The sequence below is a fragment of the Oppia nitens genome, unplaced genomic scaffold (genome assembly GCF_028296485.1).
Source record: "Oppia nitens isolate AA-2021 unplaced genomic scaffold, nextdenovo-longstitch-racon4-pilon3 scaffold17_pilon_pilon_pilon, whole genome shotgun sequence".
In the NCBI taxonomy this organism is placed as follows: domain Eukaryota; kingdom Metazoa; phylum Arthropoda; class Arachnida; order Sarcoptiformes; family Oppiidae; genus Oppia; species Oppia nitens.
This window is the reverse complement of record NW_026533196.1, coordinates 1-22,016: the sequence shown is the minus strand read 5'-3', so window position 1 is coordinate 22,016 and position 22,016 is coordinate 1. Positions and strand designations below refer to the sequence as shown.

General features: G+C 31.3%; 2 protein-coding genes across 3 annotated transcripts; both read right to left on the bottom strand.

The window, feature by feature from the left end:
- Positions 1-1,134: 1,134 nt before the first annotated feature.
- Positions 1,135-6,052, bottom strand: LOC128965646 (titin-like). 2 transcript variants are annotated; one of them, XM_054312384.1, is made up of 9 exons: positions 5,923-6,052; positions 5,135-5,865; positions 4,821-5,061; positions 4,448-4,750; positions 2,952-4,375; positions 2,435-2,891; positions 2,193-2,347; positions 1,886-2,036; positions 1,135-1,346 (listed from the first exon to the last, which is right to left on the bottom strand). In XM_054312384.1, exons 1-9 carry the CDS (start codon positions 6,029-6,031, stop codon positions 1,147-1,149), a joined length of 3,771 nt encoding a protein of 1,256 aa, XP_054168359.1. In that variant the 5' UTR covers positions 6,032-6,052; the 3' UTR covers positions 1,135-1,146. The 2 variants fall into 2 exon arrangements, with proteins under 2 accessions (XP_054168359.1, XP_054168358.1); XM_054312383.1 differs by having other exon boundaries at positions 5,135-6,052.
- Positions 6,053-11,404: 5,352 nt separating this feature from the next.
- Positions 11,405-14,713, bottom strand: LOC128965467 (titin-like). Its single transcript, XM_054312173.1, has 7 exons — positions 14,697-14,713; positions 14,022-14,635; positions 13,826-13,972; positions 13,114-13,776; positions 12,722-13,066; positions 12,327-12,476; positions 11,405-12,279 (listed from the first exon to the last, which is right to left on the bottom strand). Exons 1-7 carry the CDS (start codon positions 14,711-14,713, stop codon positions 11,405-11,407), a joined length of 2,811 nt encoding a protein of 936 aa, XP_054168148.1.
- Between the last annotated feature and the right edge of the window lie 7,303 nt (positions 14,714-22,016).

Below are 22,016 nucleotides of genomic sequence, written 5' to 3'. Positions count from 1 at the left end.
AGTTTTTTTGTGATTATTTTTTCATTAAATTTGAAAATTATAAGTAATATAATGTATTAATACTATAATGACTGTAGATTTCCGATAAAGGCTGTGATGACACTAACTTTCAGTGCAATGACTTTTTTGGGCACTAATGACATCAAAAAATTATATTTTATAACAGATTTTTATTTTTCATGACAAACAGTAAAACTTGACTATTATTTTAGCGGTTAAACTTCAAAAACAATGTACTGTATTAGCCAAACATTATTTTATAAACAATGAAAGTAAATTAGTTATAGTTTAAGTATTAATCAATTAGTGTTCAATTAATGACATAATAAAAAGTTAATATTAAGTAATGAAAAGAAATGAAACAAATTATACGTGACATCAGTGGTCATCAACCAGTAAGTCATACATTGTTTAGATATGAATGACATTAACAATGTTTAGTTCATTCAAAGACAATAAATTTAGTGTTTAATTATATCAATCAAATAAAAATAAAAGATTTTATTATATTTTTCTATGAAATATAACAATAATAATCAGTAAGGGATTAATAAACAAATAGCAAATAATAATACCTGTATTAGAAATACTTGTATTACTTATGTAATGTACTGTATTAGACCTATTGATAATAAAATTTAAAATAAGTTTATCAATACTTTATAATTTAGTGATTCATTAACATAATAGTGAATTATGATATTTTCTTACACTAGATTACAAAATATTAATTTAGTTTATTATTGAAATTAACAAAATTGTTTCATATTTATAATTTTAAACTTTTATTTATAATATAACTTTATCAATAAAATAACATTAATAAGATTTAACATAATAATAAACATAAATAACAATTCAAAACAATAAAACTAAAACAATTAACGAATTTTAACAGTTTAAAGAAATTAATATTATAATAAATTCAATAAAATATTTTTAAAAATAATTATATAATTAATAGATAACATGTGGTTTTTAAACCAATAAAATATATTATTATTATAGTAATTATAATCACATTAAAGTTATTTTCGTTAATTATTAATGTATTTATCTATTTAGTTGTAATTATATCTTATATCTATAGTTAATCTATTAATATACGAATAAAACTATATATGATATCACATGTGAAACAATAGATCACTTGAAGAGTTTGTCCGCATTGACCCATAACTTGAAGAAGTATTCTCTTCGGTGAAGAAGTCTATGTCTAGTATATGATGTGATGTTGGCCTCAACGCCGGCCTCTCTCATCCACGACGAGGTCTCGGTTGTAGTGAAACTCAGTGACGGTGTGTCAGCCCTTTCCACTTCCACCTCTTGTTCCCATTCAGTGGTTCCTGAAATAATATAAAGGTTTGTCTTAATTATTAATACATAGTTTGTCGATATATAAAGTATGAAAATAATTATTTAATTAATTAGTTATTATTGATATAAAAATTAATTAATTTTTTGTGCATTGCGTCAGTAATACTACAGTATATGTAACTATTGCAAAGTTACCGGTAATACTAAACTTATATCATATGAGAAAATACTAAAACCAACTATTATTTAAAAAACTAATAACTAGAATTAATTACTTATTTTTAGATAGTTTTAAAATTAATAAAACAAAATCATAATTACTAAAAATAGTAGTAATTAAAAAAAATGAATTGCAACATTGTTAACTCAATAAAAATTAATCAAGTCAATAATTGATTCTACAATTTTCAATCAGATTTTACTGTAATAGTTATTTAATAATAATATGTATTTATCATTTGAATTAATTTCTAGTTTACTTTTATTTTAATTGAAAGCAATTAGCGTTAAGTGAAAGTTGTTTTTGTGAATTAAGTGAATGCAAAATGTATTGAAACTGATGGCAAACCTGGAGGTCTGACAAGTTTTAACGGTTCAAACATTTCTAAGGGTTCGCTGAGTCCGACTTCATTTCGGGCCATAATTCTCACTAAATATTGATGTCCTTCCTGTAAGTCTTTAATCTGAAGTCGATGTGTGTCTGCCTCGACGTGACCCACCTTTTAGTGATATTAGAAATTTTTAGTTTATTGCTAAATGTTTTATTAATTTAAAGTTATTTATTATTATTATTATTATTATTATTATTATTATTATTATTATTATTATTATTATTATTATTATTATTATTATTTTTTATGATAATATGGTTATACCTCCATCCACATTGTTCTTCTTACATCTCTGGCTACCACAACATAGCTAAGTATAGGTGCGCCGCCATCGGTGTCAGGTTTGCCCCATTCGACAACTATAGCACTCGGACCTACTATACGTGTCTCAAGAGGTCCCGTAGGTATTCCTGGGTTATCTGTTTGTTTTATTTATAAATTATTTATATAAATCATATGATAAACAAAGAGTTTTTTGTATTAATTATAGTAAAGAGTGTGCAAACCTGCTGTAAGGGATAACTTGAGGGCAGTTTCTGTTTCAAGTGGAGGACTGAGTCCTAAAGGATTTTCAGCAATAACTCTGAAAAAGTATTGATGTTTTGCTGACAGGTTTTTAATGGTACAGTTAGTTATCTGTGGATCAATTGTGTCGACTCTAATCCAATTGCTTTCAGAAATAAGTCGTCTTTCGAGTATATAAGAAGTGAGTTCAACGCCACCCGTCGATAACGGCTTAGTCCACGACAATGTTAGCGATGTGTTAGTCATTTCTATGACTTGAAGTGGTCGGCCGGGCATTGATGGCGCGCCAAACCTGCTTCGAGGTGTGATAGTCTCTTCCGTAGCCAATGGCAAACTTATGCCGACTTTGTTTCTGCAAGTAATGCGAAAATGATAGGCCATCTCCTTCTTAAGATTCGTCACATTCAATGACAACGTATTTCCATCAACTGATCCACACTTTAAATAAAAATTAACAATTTATTTAAATTGTTTAAAAAATGATAGAAAATTGAATACTTTTTGCCAAATTTTTTTAGTGCTTTCCTTCCTTTCGATGATGTATTCAATTATTGTTGAATTTCCGTCACTTTTTGGTGGATTCCAATTCAATGTAAACGAATTGTCTGTATTGTCAGATGTCATCAATGGACCCATTGGTGGTGACGGTTCAACAATATTATCATCCATACTAACTGACTCTTCATCTTGTTGTATGAATTCAACTGATTTTAACTCTACTTTAAGTTTAGCGCTATATTTTTGTTGACCTAATTTACAGCTATAAACTCCTTCATCGTCTTCAGTGATATTAATAATCATCAGTTCTTGTTGTTTGCCATTAATTGTCAATTTAATTCTGTCATTAAATTTGATTTCGTAATTATCTTTAAACCACTCGACAATAGCATCTCCTTTTGAAACTTCAATATTAAAACTAACAGTTTGTCCCAAAACACATATTTTATCCTCTAATTTAGTTAATATCTTTGGCGGTAATTCAATGACAATGAGATCGGCTGAACATTCATTATCAGTACCCAAAACACACGTATATTCTCCTTCGCTATCAATTCGTGTATTTTTTACGAGTAATTTACGATAAAAGCCTTCTTTAATAAATTCATAGTTTAGATCATTTGAATCGATTTGTTGGCCATCTTTAGCCCATTTGACGTCTTCCTCTTCACTCGAGATTTTCACCACTAATAATGTTTGACTATTTTCTTGAACTTCTAATTCTTGTAATCTTTCAATAAATCTCAACCCTTTGGTTATAACTCGAAGTTGAGCCAAATGTTCACATTTTCCGACGGCATTAATGGCCACACATTTATAAACACCCGAATGCTTATCTTTGATCACTTTTTCTAATGTAATACGACTTTCATTTGTGTAATCTTTTTGTTTAAAACTAATTGTTTGACTTTTAATTGTTTTATCATTTCTAAACCAATATATGTCAGGTCTTGGATTTGCTGTATATTTGACAGCAAGAGTCACATCAGACTCTTCTTCAACAATAAGATCATCAAATTTTTGTATAAATTGAGGCTTTTGTTTGTTATCTTCGAAATAGACGACGATATTAGTTGAAGCGTTTCCGTCATTATTTTCAGCAAATATCTCATACACTCCTTCGTCATCAACAGATTTTTCAAAGTGTAACTGATATTTAAAGTGATAAATATCTTCAATTGATGTCATTTTGATTCGTTTTGTTTCTTTGATTTCTTTTCCATTTCTAAACCATTTAATCTTTGGCTTTGTTTGTGTGCTGACACAGACTTCCAAAGTGAAAGGATGTCCTCTTTTGATTTCAACACTTGTTGGCGGTTCTGCAAACACAGGAGGTATGCCTTCTATTATGTTGGCCAGAGATGACTCGCGAGACATACTCTTACGACTTGTGGCCACCGATTCTATGTCTAAGATGTCTTCGACTGAAAATATAAAACAACAATTTAGTAAATGTCAATGAAATCAATAACAAATAAAATTTAAATGTTAAATACCATCGACATTAAGATCAACCGTATGTGAAACATATCCGACACTGTTTTTGGCTACAACTGTATATTTAGCCGCGTCTTCAGCGAATACTTCTATGATAACGAGTTTTGCTATATTGTTCTCCTCGTAAAACATCTTTATTTCATTGTTTTCTTTCAAAATAGCCGAGTGTTTAAACCATGTGATTGTTGGCCTGGGATTGCCCTCAACCTGACACTCGAAGACTACTCTTTCGCCAATTGATGCGCTAATACTTTGAAAACGTTTGACAAATCGCGGTGCAAATGTGTCATCCGGTTCTTCGACTAAATTAATAAATACATAAATTTATTAAATATTATTAAATTAGTTATAAGTTTTGTGATAAATCAATACTTTGATAAATCGGCAATTTTTCTATCTTTTGGACGACTTTGTCCTTAAGTATATTAGTATAGGTGTCGGTGTCGACTACATTACGGGACTGAATATAACCACTTTCGTTGGTTAATCTCTTTCTAACGAACCACCAGTCGCTTGTATGCCTTTCAACGACATACAGTCGATCTCCTTCTGATACAGACAACAATTCTGGTGTTTGTGAGACCATTGTCATCGTTGCAATCAATTCTTGAACCTTTAATTAATTAATAAATACTGTATTAATATAATATTCATTTTAATAAAAATTTTATAAATATAATCAAAACCTGAATGTCTTTTCTGATAGTCGTAACACTTAGTTCTTTAATATCTCGCTCTCGTTTGAGAGTCAATTCAGTTTCGCTTTCATCCAATTCTTCTTCAAATTTTATTTTTTCTGTTTTTTTCTTTTGATTTAAAAACAATTGAAAACTCTTTTCAGTCTCTGAATAAAAGTCTTTAACTTTTGATTCAGTAATTCTTTTAATACTAAATTCACTCTCAAATAGTTCACTCGTTTCTTCAATTTTTGGACCTCTTTTAAGAGCAATATTAAAGACCTGATCTTCTTCTTCGTTGATTACTTTGCGATCTTTTCTCAATTTAAATGTTTGCGTTTCGATATCACTATCATCTGTGGGAAAGGTTATCGAAACAACATTTGACTCGTCTTTATAATCGATATCTGAATTTTTATCTAAACAAATGTCAGCACTTTCTTCTACGATATCAACTCTTTGTCTTAAATTCATTATTTGACTTTCATTATCACTATCTTCAGAAGGAAACGTAACAAAACCTAAATTTTCTTCATCTTTTCTCTCAATCTTTGGTTTATTATCATCAGAAATGTCAAAGATTTCTTCTTTGATTATAACTCTTGGTTTTAATTTTTTCTTTATAGTAATGTCAGTCGAAATATCATTAATGTCTGTCTTTTTCTCATCCAACGTAAAACTAGCGCTTTCTTCTTGATTTGGTTTCGGTAACCGAAATGTATGTAAAGAGTCTTCTTCTTCTTCAACAGAAATAAAAGATATTTTTTGTTTGATATTATCAGAAGGAATATAAATACTTGAATCGTCTTTAGTTTCAATTGTGTCTAAAGTTTTCGAATTATCACAACTTTGAGAATCGATCGGAGATTTTATTTTTAATTTCTTTTTAATTGTAATTTCTGTCATCGAATCTTCAGATTCTAATTGTTTTTGTTGAAGACATAAATCAATCGAAAATTCTTCAGATTTTTGATCCTCTACTAAGTGTTTTCTTAAGTTAAATTCACTTTCATTATAATCTTTTTGTTTTGATTTTATTTTGTAAATAATATTATCTTCAGAGATAATGTTTTTGTCATCTGAATGAATATCTTCTGTTAGTTGAATATCAATGTCTTTAACTTCACTTAAAATATCTTTATCTTTATAATCAATATTTTTCTGTTTATCAATAGAAATGTCATCAAATTCCTGTTCAATATTAACTTTAGGTTTAAATTTTTTCTTTATAGTAATATCAGTAGAAATATCATTTATATCTATTTTTTTATCTTCTAAAGAAAAATAAACAATTTCTTCTTGAGTTGGTTTTGGTAAACGAATTGTTTGTAATAAATCCTTTTCTTCAGTTGCAATAGATGTTAGTTTCGGTTTAATAATCTTTTTCTTATTTATATCAACACTAAATTCTGTTTCATCTATTGTTTTGTCTTCAGGTTTTTTAATCAATTCAATAGTATCTGGAGTTTCTTTTGGAACTAATTCAGTGACAGCTATAGTGTCTTCAACTGTTGTTGTCTCTTGTTGTGGAATTACTTCTTCAGTTGCAATAGATTTTCGTTTCGGTTTTATAATCTTTTTCTTACTGATATCAACAGTAAATTCTGTTTCATCTATTGGTTTGTCTTCAGGTTTTTTAATCAATTCGATGGTATCTGTAGTTTCCTTTGGAACTAATTCAGTGATAGCTATCGTATCCTCAACTGTTGTCTCTTGTTGTGGAATCACTTCTTCAGTTGCAATTGATTTTCGTTTCGGTTTTATAATCTTTTTCTTACTGATATCAACAGTAAATTCTGTTTCATCTATTGGTTTGTCTTCAGGTTTTTTAATCAATTCAATGGTATCTGGAGTTTCTTTTGGAACTAATTCAGTGACAGCTATAGTGTCTTCAACTGTTGTTGTCTCTTGTTGTGGAATTATTTCTTCAGTTGCAATAGATTTTCGTTTCGGTTTTATAATCTTTTTCTTACTGATATCAACAGTAAATTCTGTTTCATCTATTGGTCTTCAACTTTTTTATCAATTCAGTGGTATCTGTAGTTTCTTTTGGAACTAATTCAGTGATCTTCAACAGTTGTTGTCTCTTGTTGTGGAATTATTTCTTCAGTTGCAATAGATTTTCGTTTCGGTTTTATAATCTTTTTCTTACTGATATCAACAGTAAATTCTGTTTCATCTATTGTTTTGTCTTCAGGTTTTTTAATTAATTCAATGGTATCTGGAGTTTCTTTTGGAACTAATTCAGTGACAGCTATAGTGTCCTCAACTGTTGTTGTCTCTTGTTGTGGAATYACTTCTTCAGTTGCAATTGATTTTCGTTTCGGTTTTATAATCTTTTTCTTACTGATATCAACAGTAAATTCTGTTTCATCTATTGGTTTGTCTTCAGGTTTTTTAATCAATTCGATGGTATCTGGAGTTTCTTTTGGAACTAATTCAGTGACAGCTATAGTGTCTTCAACTGTTGTTGTCTCTTGTTGTGGAATTACTTCTTCAGTTGCAATAGATTTTCGTTTCGGTTTTATAATCTTTTTCTTACTGATATCAACAGTAAATTCTGTTTCATCTATTGGTTTGTCTTCAGGTTTTTTAATCAATTCAATGGTATCTGGAGTTTCTTTTGGAACTAATTCAGTGACAGCTATAGTGTCTTCAACTGTTGTTGTCTCTTGTTGTGGAATTACTTCTTCAGTTGCAATAGATTTTCGTTTCGGTTTTATAATCTTTTTCTTACTGATATCAACAGTAAATTCTGTTTCATCTATTGGTTTGTCTTCAGGTTTTTTAATCAATTCAATGGTATCTGGAGTTTCTTTTGGAACTAATTCAGTGACAGCTATAGTGTCTTCAACTGTTGTTGTCTCTTGTTGTGGAATTACTTCTTCAGTTGCAATAGATTTTCGTTTCGGTTTTATAATCTTTTTCTTACTGATATCAACAGTAAATTCTGTTTCATCTATTGTTTTGTCTTCAGGTTTTTTAATCAATTCAATGGTATCTGYAGTTTCTTTTGGAACTAATTCAGTGATAGCTATCGTATCCTCAACTGTTGTCTCTTGTTGTGGAATCACTTCTTCAGTTGCAATTGATTTTCGTTTCGGTTTTATAATCTTTTTCTTATTTATATCAACACTAAATTCTGTTTCATCTATTGGTTTGTCTTCAGGTTTTTTAATCAATTCAATGGTATCTGCAGTTTCTTTTGGAACTAATTCAGTGATAGYTATCGTATCCTCAACTGTTGTCTCTTGTTGTGGAATTACTTCTTCAGTTGCAATAGATTTTCGTTTCGGTTTTATAATCTTTTTCTTACTGATATCAACAGTAAATTCTGTTTCATCTATTGGTTTKTCTTCAGGTTTTTTAATCAATTCAATGGTATCTGGAGTTTCTTTTGGAACTAATTCAGTGACAGCTATAGTGTCTTCAACTGTGTCTCTTGTTGTGGAATTACTTCTTCAGTTGCAATAGATTTTCGTTTCGGTTTTATAATCTTTTTCTTACTGATATCAACAGTAAATTCTGTTTCATCTATTGGTTTGTCTTCAGGTTTTTTAATCAATTCAATGGTATCTGGAGTTTCTTTTGGAACTAATTCAGTGACAGCTATAGTGTCTTCAACTGTTGTTGTCTCTTGTTGTGGAATTACTTCTTCAGTTGCAATAGATTTTCGTTTCGGTTTTATAATCTTTTTCTTACTGATATCAACAGTAAATTCTGTTTCATCTATTGGTTTGTCTTCAGGTTTTTTAATCAATTCAATGGTATCTGGAGTTTCTTTTGGAACTAATTCAGTGACAGCTATAGTGTCTTCAACTGTTGTTGTCTCTTGTTGTGGAATTACTTCTTCAGTTGCAATAGATTTTCGTTTCGGTTTTATAATCTTTTTCTTACTGATATCAACAGTAAATTCTGTTTCATCTATTGGTTTGTCTTCAGGTTTTTTAATCAATTCAATGGTATCTGGAGTTTCTTTTGGAACTAATTCAGTGACAGCTATAGTGTCTTCAACTGTTGTTGTCTCTTGTTGTGGAATTACTTCTTCAGTTGCAATAGATTTTCGTTTCGGTTTTATAATCTTTTTCTTACTGATATCAACAGTAAATTCTGTTTCATCTATTGGTTTGTCTTCAGGTTTTTTAATCAATTYAATGGTATCTGKAGTTTCTTTTGGAACTAATTCAGTGACAGCTATAGTGTCTTCAACTGTTGTTGTCTCTTGTTGTGGAATTACTTCTTCAGTTGCAATAGATTTACGTTTCGGTTTTATAATCTTTTTCTTACTGATATCAACAGTAAATTCTGTTTCATCTATTGGTTTGTCTTCAGGTTTTTTAATCAATTCAATGGTATCTGTAGTTTCTTTTGTAACTAATTCAGTGACAGCTATAGTGTCYTCAACTGTTCTTGTGTTTCAATCAAGACAACTTGTTGTCTCTTGTTGTGGAATTATTTCTTCAGTTGCAATAGATTTTCGTTTCGGTTTTATAATCTTTTTCTTACTGATATCAACAGTAAATTCTGTTTCATCTATTGGTTTGTCTTCAGGTTTTTTAATCAATTCAATGGTATCTGGAGTTTCTTTTGGAACTAATTCAGTGACAGCTATAGTGTCTTCAACTGTTGTTGTCTCTTGTTGTGGAATTACTTCTTCAGTTGCAATAGATTTACGTTTCGGTTTTATTATCTTTTTCTTACTGATATCAACAGTAAATTCTGTTTCATCTATTGGTTTGTCTTCAGGTTTTTTAATCAATTCAATGGTATCTGGAGTTTCTTTTGGAACTAATTCAGTGACAGCTATAGTGTCTTCAACTGTTGTTGTCTCTTGTTGTGGAATTACTTCTTCAGTTGCAATWGATTTTCGTTTCGGTTTTATAATCTTTTTCTTACTGATATCAACAGTAGATTTTTTCTTGTTTCATTCTGTCATCTATTGGTTTAACTTTCATCTATTGTTTTTTTTAATTAATTCAATGGTGTTTCAATCAAGACAGTGGTATCTGGAGATTCTTGTGGAACTAATCTTGTTGTGGAATCACTAGTTGCAATAGATTTTTTCTTGTTTCTTACTATTGTTTTCTGTTCATCTATTGGTTTTTTAATCAATTCAATGGTATCTGGAGTTTCTTTTGGAACTAATTCAGTGACAGCTATAGTGTCTTCAACTGTTGTTGTCTCTTGTTGTGGAATTACTTCTTCAGTTGCAATAGATTTTCGTTTCGGTTTTATAATCTTTTTCTTACTGATATCAACAGTAAATTCTGTTTCATCTATTGGTTTTTCTTCTGGTTTTTCAATCAATTCAATGGTATCTGCAGTTTCTTTTGGAACTAATTCAGTGACAGCTATAGTGTCTTCAACAGTTGTTGTCTCTTGTTGTGGAATTATTTCTTCAGTTGCAATAGATTTTCGTTTCGGTTTTATAATCTTTTTCTTACTGATATCAACAGTAAATTCTGTTTCATCTATTGTTTTGTCTTCAGGTTTTTTAATYAATTCAATGGTATCTGSAGTTTCTTTTGGAACTAATTCAGTGACAGCTATAGTGTCCTCAACTGTTGTTGTCTCTTGTTGTGGAATTACTTCTTCTGTTGCAATAGATTTACGTTTTGGTTTTATTATCTTTTTCTTACTGATATCAACAGTAAATTCTGTTTCATCTATTGGTTTAACATCTGGTTTTTCAATCAATTCAATGGTACCTGTAGTTTCTTTTGGAACTAATTCAGTGACAGCTATAGTGTCCTCAACTGTTGTTGTCTCTTGTTGTGGAATTACTTCTTCTGTTGCAATAGATTTACGTTTTGGTTTTATTATCTTTTTCTTACTGATATCAACAGTAAATTCTGTTTCATCTATTGGTTTAACATCTGGTTTTTTAATCAATTCAATGGTATCTGCAGTTTCCTTTGGAACTAATTCAGTGACAGCTATAGTGTCTTCAACAGTTGTTGTCTCTTGTTGTGGAATTATTTCTTCAGTTGCAATTGATTTTCGTTTCGGTTTTATTATCTTTTTCTTACTGATTATCAACAGTAAATTCTGTTTCATCTATTGGTTTAACWTCTGGTTTTTTAATCAATTCAATGGTATCTGGAGTTTCTTTTGGAACTAATTCAGTGACAGCTATAGTGTCCTCAACTGTTGTTGTCTCTTGTTGTGGAATTACTTCTTCTGTTGCAATAGATTTACGTTTCGGTTTTATWATCTTTTTCTTACTGATATCAACAGTAAATTCTGTTTCATCTATTGGTTTGTCTTCAGGTTTTTTAATCAATTCAATGGTATCTGCAGTTTCTTTGGAACTAATTCAGTGACAGCTATAGTGTCTTCAACTGTTGTTGTCTCTTGTTGTGGAATTACTTCTTCTGTTGCAATAGATTTACGTTTCGGTTTTATAATCTTTTTCTTACTAATTACGTCGACWGTAGTTTCAGATTCATCTATTGTTTTGTCTTCTGGTTTTTCAATCAATTCAATGGTATCTGTAGTTTCTTTTGGAACTAATTCAGTGACAGCTATAGTGTCTTCAACTGTTGTTGTCTCTTGTTGTGGAATTACTTCTTCAGTTGCAATWGATTTTCGTTTCGGTTTTATTATCTTTTTCTTACTGATATCAACAGTAAATTCTGTTTCATCTATTGGTTTAACATCTGGTTTTTCAATCAATTCAATGGTATCTGCAGTTTCCTTTGGAACTAATTCAGTGATAGCTATCTTATCCTCAACTGTTGTCTCTTGTTGTGGAATCACTTCTTCAGTTGCAATTGATTTTCGTTTCGGTTTTATTATCTTTTTCTTACTAATTACGTCGACTGTAGTTTCAGATTCATCTATTGGTTTATCATCTGGTTTTTCAATCAATTCAATGGTATCTKGAGTTTCTTTTGGAACTAATTCAGTGACAGCTATAGTGTCTTCAACTGTTGTTGTCTCTTGTTGTGGAATTACTTCTTCTGTTGCAATAGATTTACGTTTCGGTTTTATAATCTTTTTCTTACTAATTACGTCGACTGTAGTTTCAGATTCATCTATTGGTTTAACTTCTRRTTTTTCAATCAATTCAATGGTATCTGCAGTTTCYTTTGGAACTAATTCAGTGATAGCTATCGTATCCTCAACTGTTGTCTCTTGTTGTGGAATYACTTCTTCAGTTGCAATAGATTTTTTTTCGGTTTAATAATCTTTTTCTTACTAATTATGTCGACAGTAGTTTCAGATTCATCTATTGGTTTAACTTCTTGTTTTTCAATCAAGACAATGGTATCTGGAGATTCTTGTGGAACTAATTCAGTGACAGCTATAGTMTCTTCAACTGTTGTTGTCTYTTKTTGTRGAATTACTTCTTCAGTTGCAATAGATTTTTTCTTTCGGTTTTAATAATCTTTTTCTTACTAATTATCAACAGTAAATTCTGATTCATCTATTGGTTTAACTTCTTGTTTTTCAATCAATTCATGGTATCTGGAGATTCTTGTGGAACTAATTCAGTGACAGCTATCGTGTCTTCAACTGTTGTTGTCTCTTGTTGTTGGAATCACTTCTTCAGTAGCAATAGATTTTTTTTCGGTTTTATAATCTTTTTCTTACTAATTATGTCGACAGTAGTTTCAGATTCATCTATTGGTTTAACTTCTTGTGTTTCAATCAAGACAATGGTATCTGGAGATTCTTGTGGAACTAATTCAGTGACAGCTATCGTGTCTTCAACTGTTGTTGTCTCTTGTTGTGGAATCACTTCTTCAGTAGCAATAGATTTTTTCTTGGTTTTAATAATCTTTTTCTTACTAATTATGTCGACAGTAGTTTCAGATTCATCTATTGGTTTAACTTCTTGTGTTTCAATCAAGACAATGGTATCTGGAGATTCTTGTGGAACTAATTCAGTGATAGTTATCGTGTCTTCAACTGTTGTTCTCTTTGTTGGAATCACTTCTTCAGTAGCAATAGATTTTTTCTTGGTTTAATAATCTTTTTCTTACTAATTATGTCGACAGTAGTTTCAGATTCATCTATTGGTTTAACTTCTTGTGTTTCAATCAAGACAGTGGTATCTGGAGATTCTTGTGGAACTAATTCAGTGACAGATATCGTGTCTTCAACTGTTGATATCTCTTCCTTTGGAATCACTTCTTCAGTAGCAATAGATTTTTTCTTGGGTTTAATAATCTTTTTCTTACTAATTATGTCGACAGTAGTTTCAGATTCATCTATTGGTTTAACTTCTTGTGTTTCAATCAAGACAGTGGTATCTGGAGATTCTTGTGGAACTAATTCAGTGATAGTTATCGTGTCTTCAACTGGTGTTTCTTGTGTTGGAATCACTTCTTCAGTAGCAATAGACTTTTTCTTAGGTTTAATAATCTTTTTCTTACTAATTATGTCGACAGTAGTTTCTGATTCATCTATTGGTTTAACTTCTTGTGTTTCAATCAAGACTGAAGTATCTGGAGATTCTTGTGGAACTAATTCAGTGACAGATATCGTGTCTTCAACTGTTGATATCTCTTCCTTTGGAATCACTTCTTCAGTAGCAATAGATTTTTTCTTGGGTTTAATAATCTTTTTCTTACTAATTATGTCGACAGTAGTTTCAGATTCATCTATTGGTTTAACTTCTTGTGTTTCAATCAAGACAGTGGTATCTGGAGATTCTTGTGGAACTAATTCAGTGATAGTTATCGTGTCTTCAACTGTTGTTTCTTTCCTTTGGAATCACTTCTTCAGTAGCAATAGATTTTTTCTTGGGTTTAATAATCTTTTTCTTACTAATTATGTCGACAGTAGTTTCAGATTCATCTATTGGTTTAACTTCTTGTGTTTCAATCAAGACAGTGGTATCTGGAGATTCTTGTGGAACTAATTCAGTGACAGATATCGTGTCTTCAACTGTTGTGTCTCTTGTTTGGAATCACTTCTTCAGTAGCAATAGATTTTTTCTTGGGTTTAATAATCTTTTTCTTACTAATTATGTCGACAGTAGTTTCAGATTCATCTATTGGTTTAACTTCTTGTGTTTCAATCAAGGCAGTGGTATCTGGAGATTCTCGTGGAACTAATTCAGTGATAGTTATCGTGTCTTCAACTGTTGATATCTCTTCCGTTGGAATCACTTCTTCAGTAGCAATAGAMTTTTTCTTGGGTTTAATAATCTTTTTCTTACTAATTATGTCGACAGTAGTTTCAGATTCATCTATTGGTTTAACTTCTTGTGTTTCAATCAAGACWGTGGTATCTGGAGATTCTTGTGGAACTAATTCAGTGACAGTTATCGTGTCTTCAACTGTTGTTCTCTTGTTTGGAATCACTTCTTCAGTAGCAATAGATTTTTTCTTGGGTTTAATAATCTTTTTCTTACTAATTATGTCGACAGTAGTTTCAGATTCATCTATTGGTTTAACTTCTTGTGTTTCAATCAAGACAGTGGTATCTGGAGATTCTTGTGGAACTAATTCAGTGATAGTTATCGTGTCTTCAACTGTTGTTTCTTGTTTGGAATCACTTCTTCAGTAGCAATAGATTTTTTCTTGGGTTTAATAATCTTTTTCTTACTAATTATGTCGACAGTAGTTTCAGATTCATCTATTGGTTTAACTTCTTGTGTTTCAATCAAGACAGTGGTATCTGGAGATTCTTGTGGAACTAATTCAGTGACAGTTATCGTGTCTTCAACTGTTGATTCTCTTGTTTGGAATCACTTCTTCAGTAGCAATAGATTTTTTCTTGGGTTTAATAATCTTTTTCTTACTAATTATGTCGACAGTAGTTTCAGATTCATCTATTGGTTTAACTTCTTGTGTTTCAATCAAGACAGTGGTATCTGGAGATTCTTGTGGAACTAATTCAGTGATAGTTATCGTGTCTTCAACTGTTGTCTCTTGTGTTGGAATCACTTCTTCAGTAGCAATAGACTTTTTCTTGGGTTTAATAATCTTTTTCTTACTAATTATKTCGACAGTAGTTTCAGATTCATCTATTGGTTTAACTTCTTGTGTTTCAATCAAGWCAGTGGTATCTGGAGATTCTTGTGGAACTAATTCAATGATAGTTATYGTGTCTTCAACTGTTGATATCTCTTCCTTTGGAATCACTTCTTCAGTAGCAATAGATTTTTTCTTGGGTTTAATAATCTTTTTCTTACTAATTATGTCGACAGTAGTTTCAGATTCATCTATTGGTTTAACTTCTTGTGTTTCAATCAAGWCAGTGGTATCTGGAGATTCTTGTGGAACTAATTCAGTGATAGTTATCGTGTCTTCAACTGTTGATATCTCTTCCGTTGTAATCACTTCTTCAGTAGCAATAGACTTTTTCTTGGGTTTAATAATCTTTTTCTTACTAATTATGTCGACAGTAGTTTCAGATTCATCTATTGGTTTAACTTCTTGTGTTTCAATCAAGACAGTGGTATCTGGAGATTCTTGTGGAACTAATTCAGTGATAGTTATCGTGTCTTCAACTGGTGTTTCTTGTGTTGGAATCACTTCTTCAGTAGCAATAGACTTTTTCTTGGGTTTAATAATCTTTTTCTTACTAATTATGTCGACAGTAGTTTCAGATTCATCCATTGGTTTAACTTCTTGTGTTTCAATCAAGACAGTGGTATCTGGAGATTCTTGTGGAACTAATTCAGTGACAGATATCGTGTCTTCAACTGTTGATATCTCTTCCTTTGGAATCACTTCTTCAGTAGCAATAGATTTTTTCTTGGGTTTAATAATCTTTTTCTTACTAATTATGTCGACAGTAGTTTCAGATTCATCTATTGGTTTAACTTCTTGTGTTTCAATCAAGACAGTGGTATCTGGAGATTCTTGTGGAACTAATTCAGTGATAGTTATCGTGTCTTCAACTGGTGTTTCTTGTGTTGGAATCACTTCTTCAGTAGCAATAGATTTTTTCTTGGGTTTAATAATCTTTTTCTTACTAATTATGTCGACAGTAGTTTCAGATTCATYTATTGGTTTAACTTCTTGTGTTTCAATCAAGACAGTGGTATCTGGAGATTCTTGTGGAACTAATTCAGTGACAGWTATCGTGTCTTCAACTGTTGATATCTCTTCCTTTGGAATCACTTCTTCAGTAGCAATAGATTTTTTCTTGGGTTTAATAATCTTTTTCTTACTAATTATGTCGACAGTAGTTTCAGATTCATCTATTGGTTTAACTTCTTGTGTTTCAATCAAGWCAGTGGTATCTGGAGATTCTTGTGGAACTAATTCAGTGATAGTTATCGTGTCTTCAACTGTTGATATCTCTTGTTTGGAATCACTTCTTCAGTAGCAATAGATTTTTTCTTGGGTTTAATAATCTTTTTCTTACTAATTATGTCGACAGTAGTTTCAGATTCATCTATTGGTTTAACTTCTTGTGTTTCAATCAAGACAGTGGTATCTGGAGATTCTTGTGGAACTAATTCAGTGACAGTTATCGTGTCTTCAACTGTTGATATCTCTTCCTTTGGAATCACTTCTTCAGTAGCAATAGATTTTTTCTTGGGTTTAATAATCTTTTTCTTACTAATTATGTCGACAGTAGTTTCAGATTCATCTATTGGTTTAACTTCTTGTGTTTCAATCAAGACAGTGGTATCTGGAGATTCTTGTGGAACTAATTCAGTGATAGTTATCGTGTCTTCAACTGTTGTTCTCTTGTTTGGAATCACTTCTTCAGTAGCAATAGATTTTTTCTTGGGTTTAATAATCTTTTTCTTACTAATTATGTCGACAGTAGTTTCAGATTCATCTATTGGTTTAACTTCTTGTGTTTCAATCAAGACAGTGGTATCTGGAGATTCTTGTGGAACTAATTCAGTGATAGTTATCGTGTCTTCAACTGTTGATATCTCTTGTGTTGGAATCACTTCTTCAGTAGCAATAGATTTTTCTTGGGTTTAATAATCTTTTTCTTACTAATTATGTCGACAGTAGTTTCTGATTCATCTATTGGTTTAACTTCTTGTGTTTCAATCAAGGCAGTGGTATCTGGAGATTCTTGTGGAAGTAATTCAGTGATAGTTATCGTGTCTTCTACTGTTGATATCTCTGCCGTTGGAATCACTTCTTCAGTAGCAATAGATTTTTTCTTGGGTTTAATAATCTTTTTCTTACTAATTATGTCGACAGTAGTTTCTGATTCATCTATTGGTTTAACTTCTTGTGTTTCAATCAAGACTGTAGTATCTGGAGATTCTTGTGGAACTAATTCAGTGATAGTTATCGTGTCTTCAACTGGTGTTTCTTGTGTTGGAATCACTTCTTCAGTAGCAATAGACTTTTTCTTAGGTTTAATAATCTTTTTCTTACTAATTATGTCGACAGTAGTTTCTGATTCATCTATTGGTTTAACTTCTTGTGTTTCAATCAAGACTGAAGTATCTGGAGATTCTTGTGGAACTAATTCAGTGATAGTTATCGTGTCTTCAACTGTTGATATCTCTTCCGTTGGAATCACTTCTTCAGTAGCAATAGACTTTTTCTTGGGTTTAATAATCTTTTTCTTACTAATTATGTCGACAGTAGTTTCAGATTCATCTATTGGTTTAACTTCTTGTGTTTCAATCAAGTCAGTGGTATCTGGAGATTCTTGTGGAACTAATTCAGTGATAGTTATCGTGTCTTCAACTGTTGATATCTCTTCCGTTGGAATCACTTCTTCAGTAGCAATAGAYTTTTTCTTGGGTTTAATAATCTTTTTCTTACTAATTATGTCGACAGTAGTTTCAGATTCATCTATTGGTTTAACTTCTTGTGTTTCAATCAAGACTGTAGTATCTGGAGATTCTTGTGGAACTAATTCAGTGATAGTTATCGTGTCTTCAACTGTTGATATCTTTCCTGTTGGAATCACTTCTTCAGTAGCAATAGATTTTTTCTTGGGTTTAATAATCTTTTTCTTACTAATTATGTCGACAGTAGTTTCAGATTCATCTATTGGTTTAACTTCTTGTGTTTCAATCAAGRCAGTGGTATCTGGAGATTCTYGTGGAACTAATTCAGTGATAGTTATCGTGTCTTCAACTGGTGTTTCTTGTGTTAGAATCACTTCTTCAGTAGCAATAGATTTTTTCTTGGGTTTAATAATCTTTTTCTTACTAATTATGTCGACAGTAGTTTCAGATTCATCTATTGGTTTAACTTCTTGTGTTTCAATCAAGACAGTGGTATCTGGAGATTCTTGTGGAACTAATTCAGTGACAGATATCGTGTCTTCAACTGTTGATATCTCTTCCTTTGGAATCACTTCTTCAGTAGCAATAGATTTTTTCTTGGGTTTAATAATCTTTTTCTTACTAATTATGTCGACAGTAGTTTCAGATTCATCTATTGGTTTAACTTCTTGTGTTTCAATCAAGACAGTGGTATCTGGAGATTCTTGTGGAACTAATTCAGTGATAGTTATCGTGTCTTCAACTGTTGATATCTCTTCCTTTGGAATCACTTCTTCAGTAGCAATAGATTTTTTCTTGGGTTTAATAATCTTTTTCTTACTAATTATGTCGACAGTAGTTTCAGATTCATCTATTGGTTTAACTTCTTGTGTTTCAATCAAGTCAGTGGTATCTGGAGATTCTTGTGGAACTAATTCARTGATAGTTATTGTGTCTTCAACTGTTGATATCTCTTCCGTTGGAATCACTTCTTCAGTAGCAATAGATTTTTTCTTGGGTTTAATAATCTTTTTCTTACTAATTATGTCGACAGTAGTTTCTGATTCATCTATTGGTTTAACTTCTTGTGTTTCAATCAAGACAGTGGTATCTGGAGATTCTTGTGGAACTAATTCAGTGACAGATATCGTGTCTTCAACTGTTGATATCTCTTCCTTTGGAATCACTTCTTCAGTAGCAATAGATTTTTTCTTGGGTTTAATAATCTTTTTCTTACTAATTATGTCGACAGTAGTTTCAGATTCATCTATTGGTTTTACTTCTTGTGTTTCAATCAAGTCATTGGTATCTGGAGATTCTTGTGGAACTAATTCAGTGATAGTTATCGTGTCTTCAACTGTTGATATCTCTTCCTTTGGAATCACTTCTTCAGTAGCAATAGATTTTTTCTTGGGTTTAATAATCTTTTTCTTACTAATTATGTCGACAGTAGTTTCAGATTCATTTATTGGTTTAACTTCTTGTGTTTCAATCAAGACAGTGGTATCTGGAGATTCTTGTGGAACTAATTCAGTGATAGTTATCGTGTCTTCAACTGTTGATATCTCTTGTGTTGGAATCACTTCTTCAGTAGCAATAGATTTTTTCTTGGGTTTAATAATCTTTTTCTTACTAATTATGTCGACAGTAGTTTCAGATTCATTTATTGGTTTAACTTCTTGTGTTTCAATCAAGACAGTGGTATCTGGAGATTCTTGTGGAACTAATTCAGTGACAGATATCGTGTCTTCAACTGTTGATATCTCTTCCTTTGGAATCACTTCTTCAGTAGCAATAGATTTTTTCTTGGGTTTAATAATCTTTTTCTTACTAATTATGTCGACAGTAGTTTCAGATTCATCTATTGGTTTAACTTCTTGTGTTTCAATCAAGACAGTGGTATCTGGAGATTCTTGTGGAACTAATTCAGTGACAGATATCGTGTCTTCAACTGTTGATATCTCTTCCTTTGGAATCACTTCTTCAGTAGCAATAGATTTTTTCTTGGGTTTAATAATCTTTTTCTTACTAATTATGTCGACAGTAGTTTCAGATTCATCTATTGGTTTAACTTCTTGTGTTTCAATCAAGACAGTGGTATCTGGAGATTCTTGTGGAACTAATTCAGTGACAGATATCGTGTCTTCAACTGTTGATATCTCTTCCTTTGGAATCACTTCTTCAGTAGCAATAGATTTTTTCTTGGGTTTAATAATCTTTTTCTTACTAATTATGTCGACAGTAGTTTCAGATTCATCTATTGGTTTAACTTCTTGTGTTTCAATCAAGACAGTGGTATCTGGAGATTCTTGTGGAACTAATTCAGTGACAGTTATCGTGTCTTCAACTGTTGATATCTTGTTCCTTGGAATCACTTCTTCAGTAGCAATAGATTTTTTCTTGGGTTTAATAATCTTTTTCTTACTAATTATGTCGACAGTAGTTTCAGATTCATCTATTGGTTTAACTTCTTGTGTTTCAATCAAGACAGTGGTATCTGGAGATTCTTGTGGAACTAATTCAGTGACAGATATCGTGTCTTCAACTGTTGATATCTCTTCCTTTGGAATCACTTCTTCAGTAGCAATAGATTTTTTCTTGGGTTTAATAATCTTTTTCTTACTAATTATGTCGACAGTAGTTTCAGATTCATCTATTGGTTTAACTTCTTGTGTTTCAATCAAGACAGTGGTATCTGGAGATTCTTGTGGAACTAATTCAGTGACAGATATCGTGTCTTCAACTGTTGATATCTCTTCCTTTGGAATCACTTCTTCAGTAGCAATAGATTTTTTCTTGGGTTTAATAATCTTTTTCTTACTAATTATGTCGACAGTAGTTTCAGATTCATCTATTGGTTTAACTTCTTGTGTTTCAATCAAGACAGTGGTATCTGGAGATTCTTGTGGAACTAATTCAGTGACAGATATCGTGTCTTCAACTGTTGATATCTCTTCCTTTGGAATCACTTCTTCAGTAGCAATAGATTTTTTCTTGGGTTTAATAATCTTTTTCTTACTAATTATGTCGACAGTAGTTTCAGATTCATCTATTGGTTTAACTTCTTGTGTTTCAATCAAGACAGTGGTATCTGGAGATTCTTGTGGAACTAATTCAGTGACAGATATCGTGTCTTCAACTGTTGATATCTCTTCCTTTGGAATCACTTCTTCAGTAGCAATAGATTTTTTCTTGGGTTTAATAATCTTTTTCTTACTAATTATGTCGACAGTAGTTTCAGATTCATCTATTGGTTTAACTTCTTGTGTTTCAATCAAGACAGTGGTATCTGGAGATTCTTGTGGAACTAATTCAGTGACAGATATCGTGTCTTCAACTGTTGATATCTCTTCCTTTGGAATCACTTCTTCAGTAGCAATAGATTTTTTCTTGGGTTTAATAATCTTTTTCTTACTAATTATGTCGACAGTAGTTTCAGATTCATCTATTGGTTTAACTTCTTGTGTTTCAATCAAGACAGTGGTATCTGGAGATTCTTGTGGAACTAATTCAGTGACAGATATCGTGTCTTCAACTGTTGATATCTCTTCCTTTGGAATCACTTCTTCAGTAGCAATAGATTTTTTCTTGGGTTTAATAATCTTTTTCTTACTAATTATGTCGACAGTAGTTTCAGATTCATCTATTGGTTTAACTTCTTGTGTTTCAATCAAGACAGTGGTATCTGGAGATTCTTGTGGAACTAATTCAGTGACAGATATCGTGTCTTCAACTGTTGATATCTCTTCCTTTGGAATCACTTCTTCAGTAGCAATAGATTTTTTCTTGGGTTTAATAATCTTTTTCTTACTAATTATGTCGACAGTAGTTTCAGATTCATCTATTGGTTTAACTTCTTGTGTTTCAATCAAGACAGTGGTATCTGGAGATTCTTGTGGAACTAATTCAGTGACAGATATCGTGTCTTCAACTGTTGATATCTCTTCCTTTGGAATCACTTCTTCAGTAGCAATAGATTTTTTCTTGGGTTTAATAATCTTTTTCTTACTAATTATGTCGACAGTAGTTTCAGATTCATCTATTGGTTTAACTTCTTGTGTTTCAATCAAGACAGTGGTATCTGGAGATTCTTGTGGAACTAATTCAGTGACAGATATCGTGTCTTCAACTGTTGATATCTCTTCCTTTGGAATCACTTCTTCAGTAGCAATAGATTTTTTCTTGGGTTTAATAATCTTTTTCTTACTAATTATGTCGACAGTAGTTTCAGATTCA

Excerpts from the sequence above, each read along its gene's own strand:
- LOC128965646 (XM_054312383.1), bottom strand. The coding sequence starts at position 6,031 with ATGACAGAAATTACAATTAAAAAGAAATTAAAAATAAAATCTCCGATC. Across the intron at positions 2,348-2,434 it reads CAAGTTATCCCTTACAGCAG|ATAACCCAGGAATACCTACG; the intron begins GTTTGCACACTC and ends TAAAACAAACAG. Across the intron at positions 2,037-2,192 it reads GAAGAACAATGTGGATGGAG|GTGGGTCACGTCGAGGCAGA; the intron begins GTATAACCATAT and ends TATCACTAAAAG.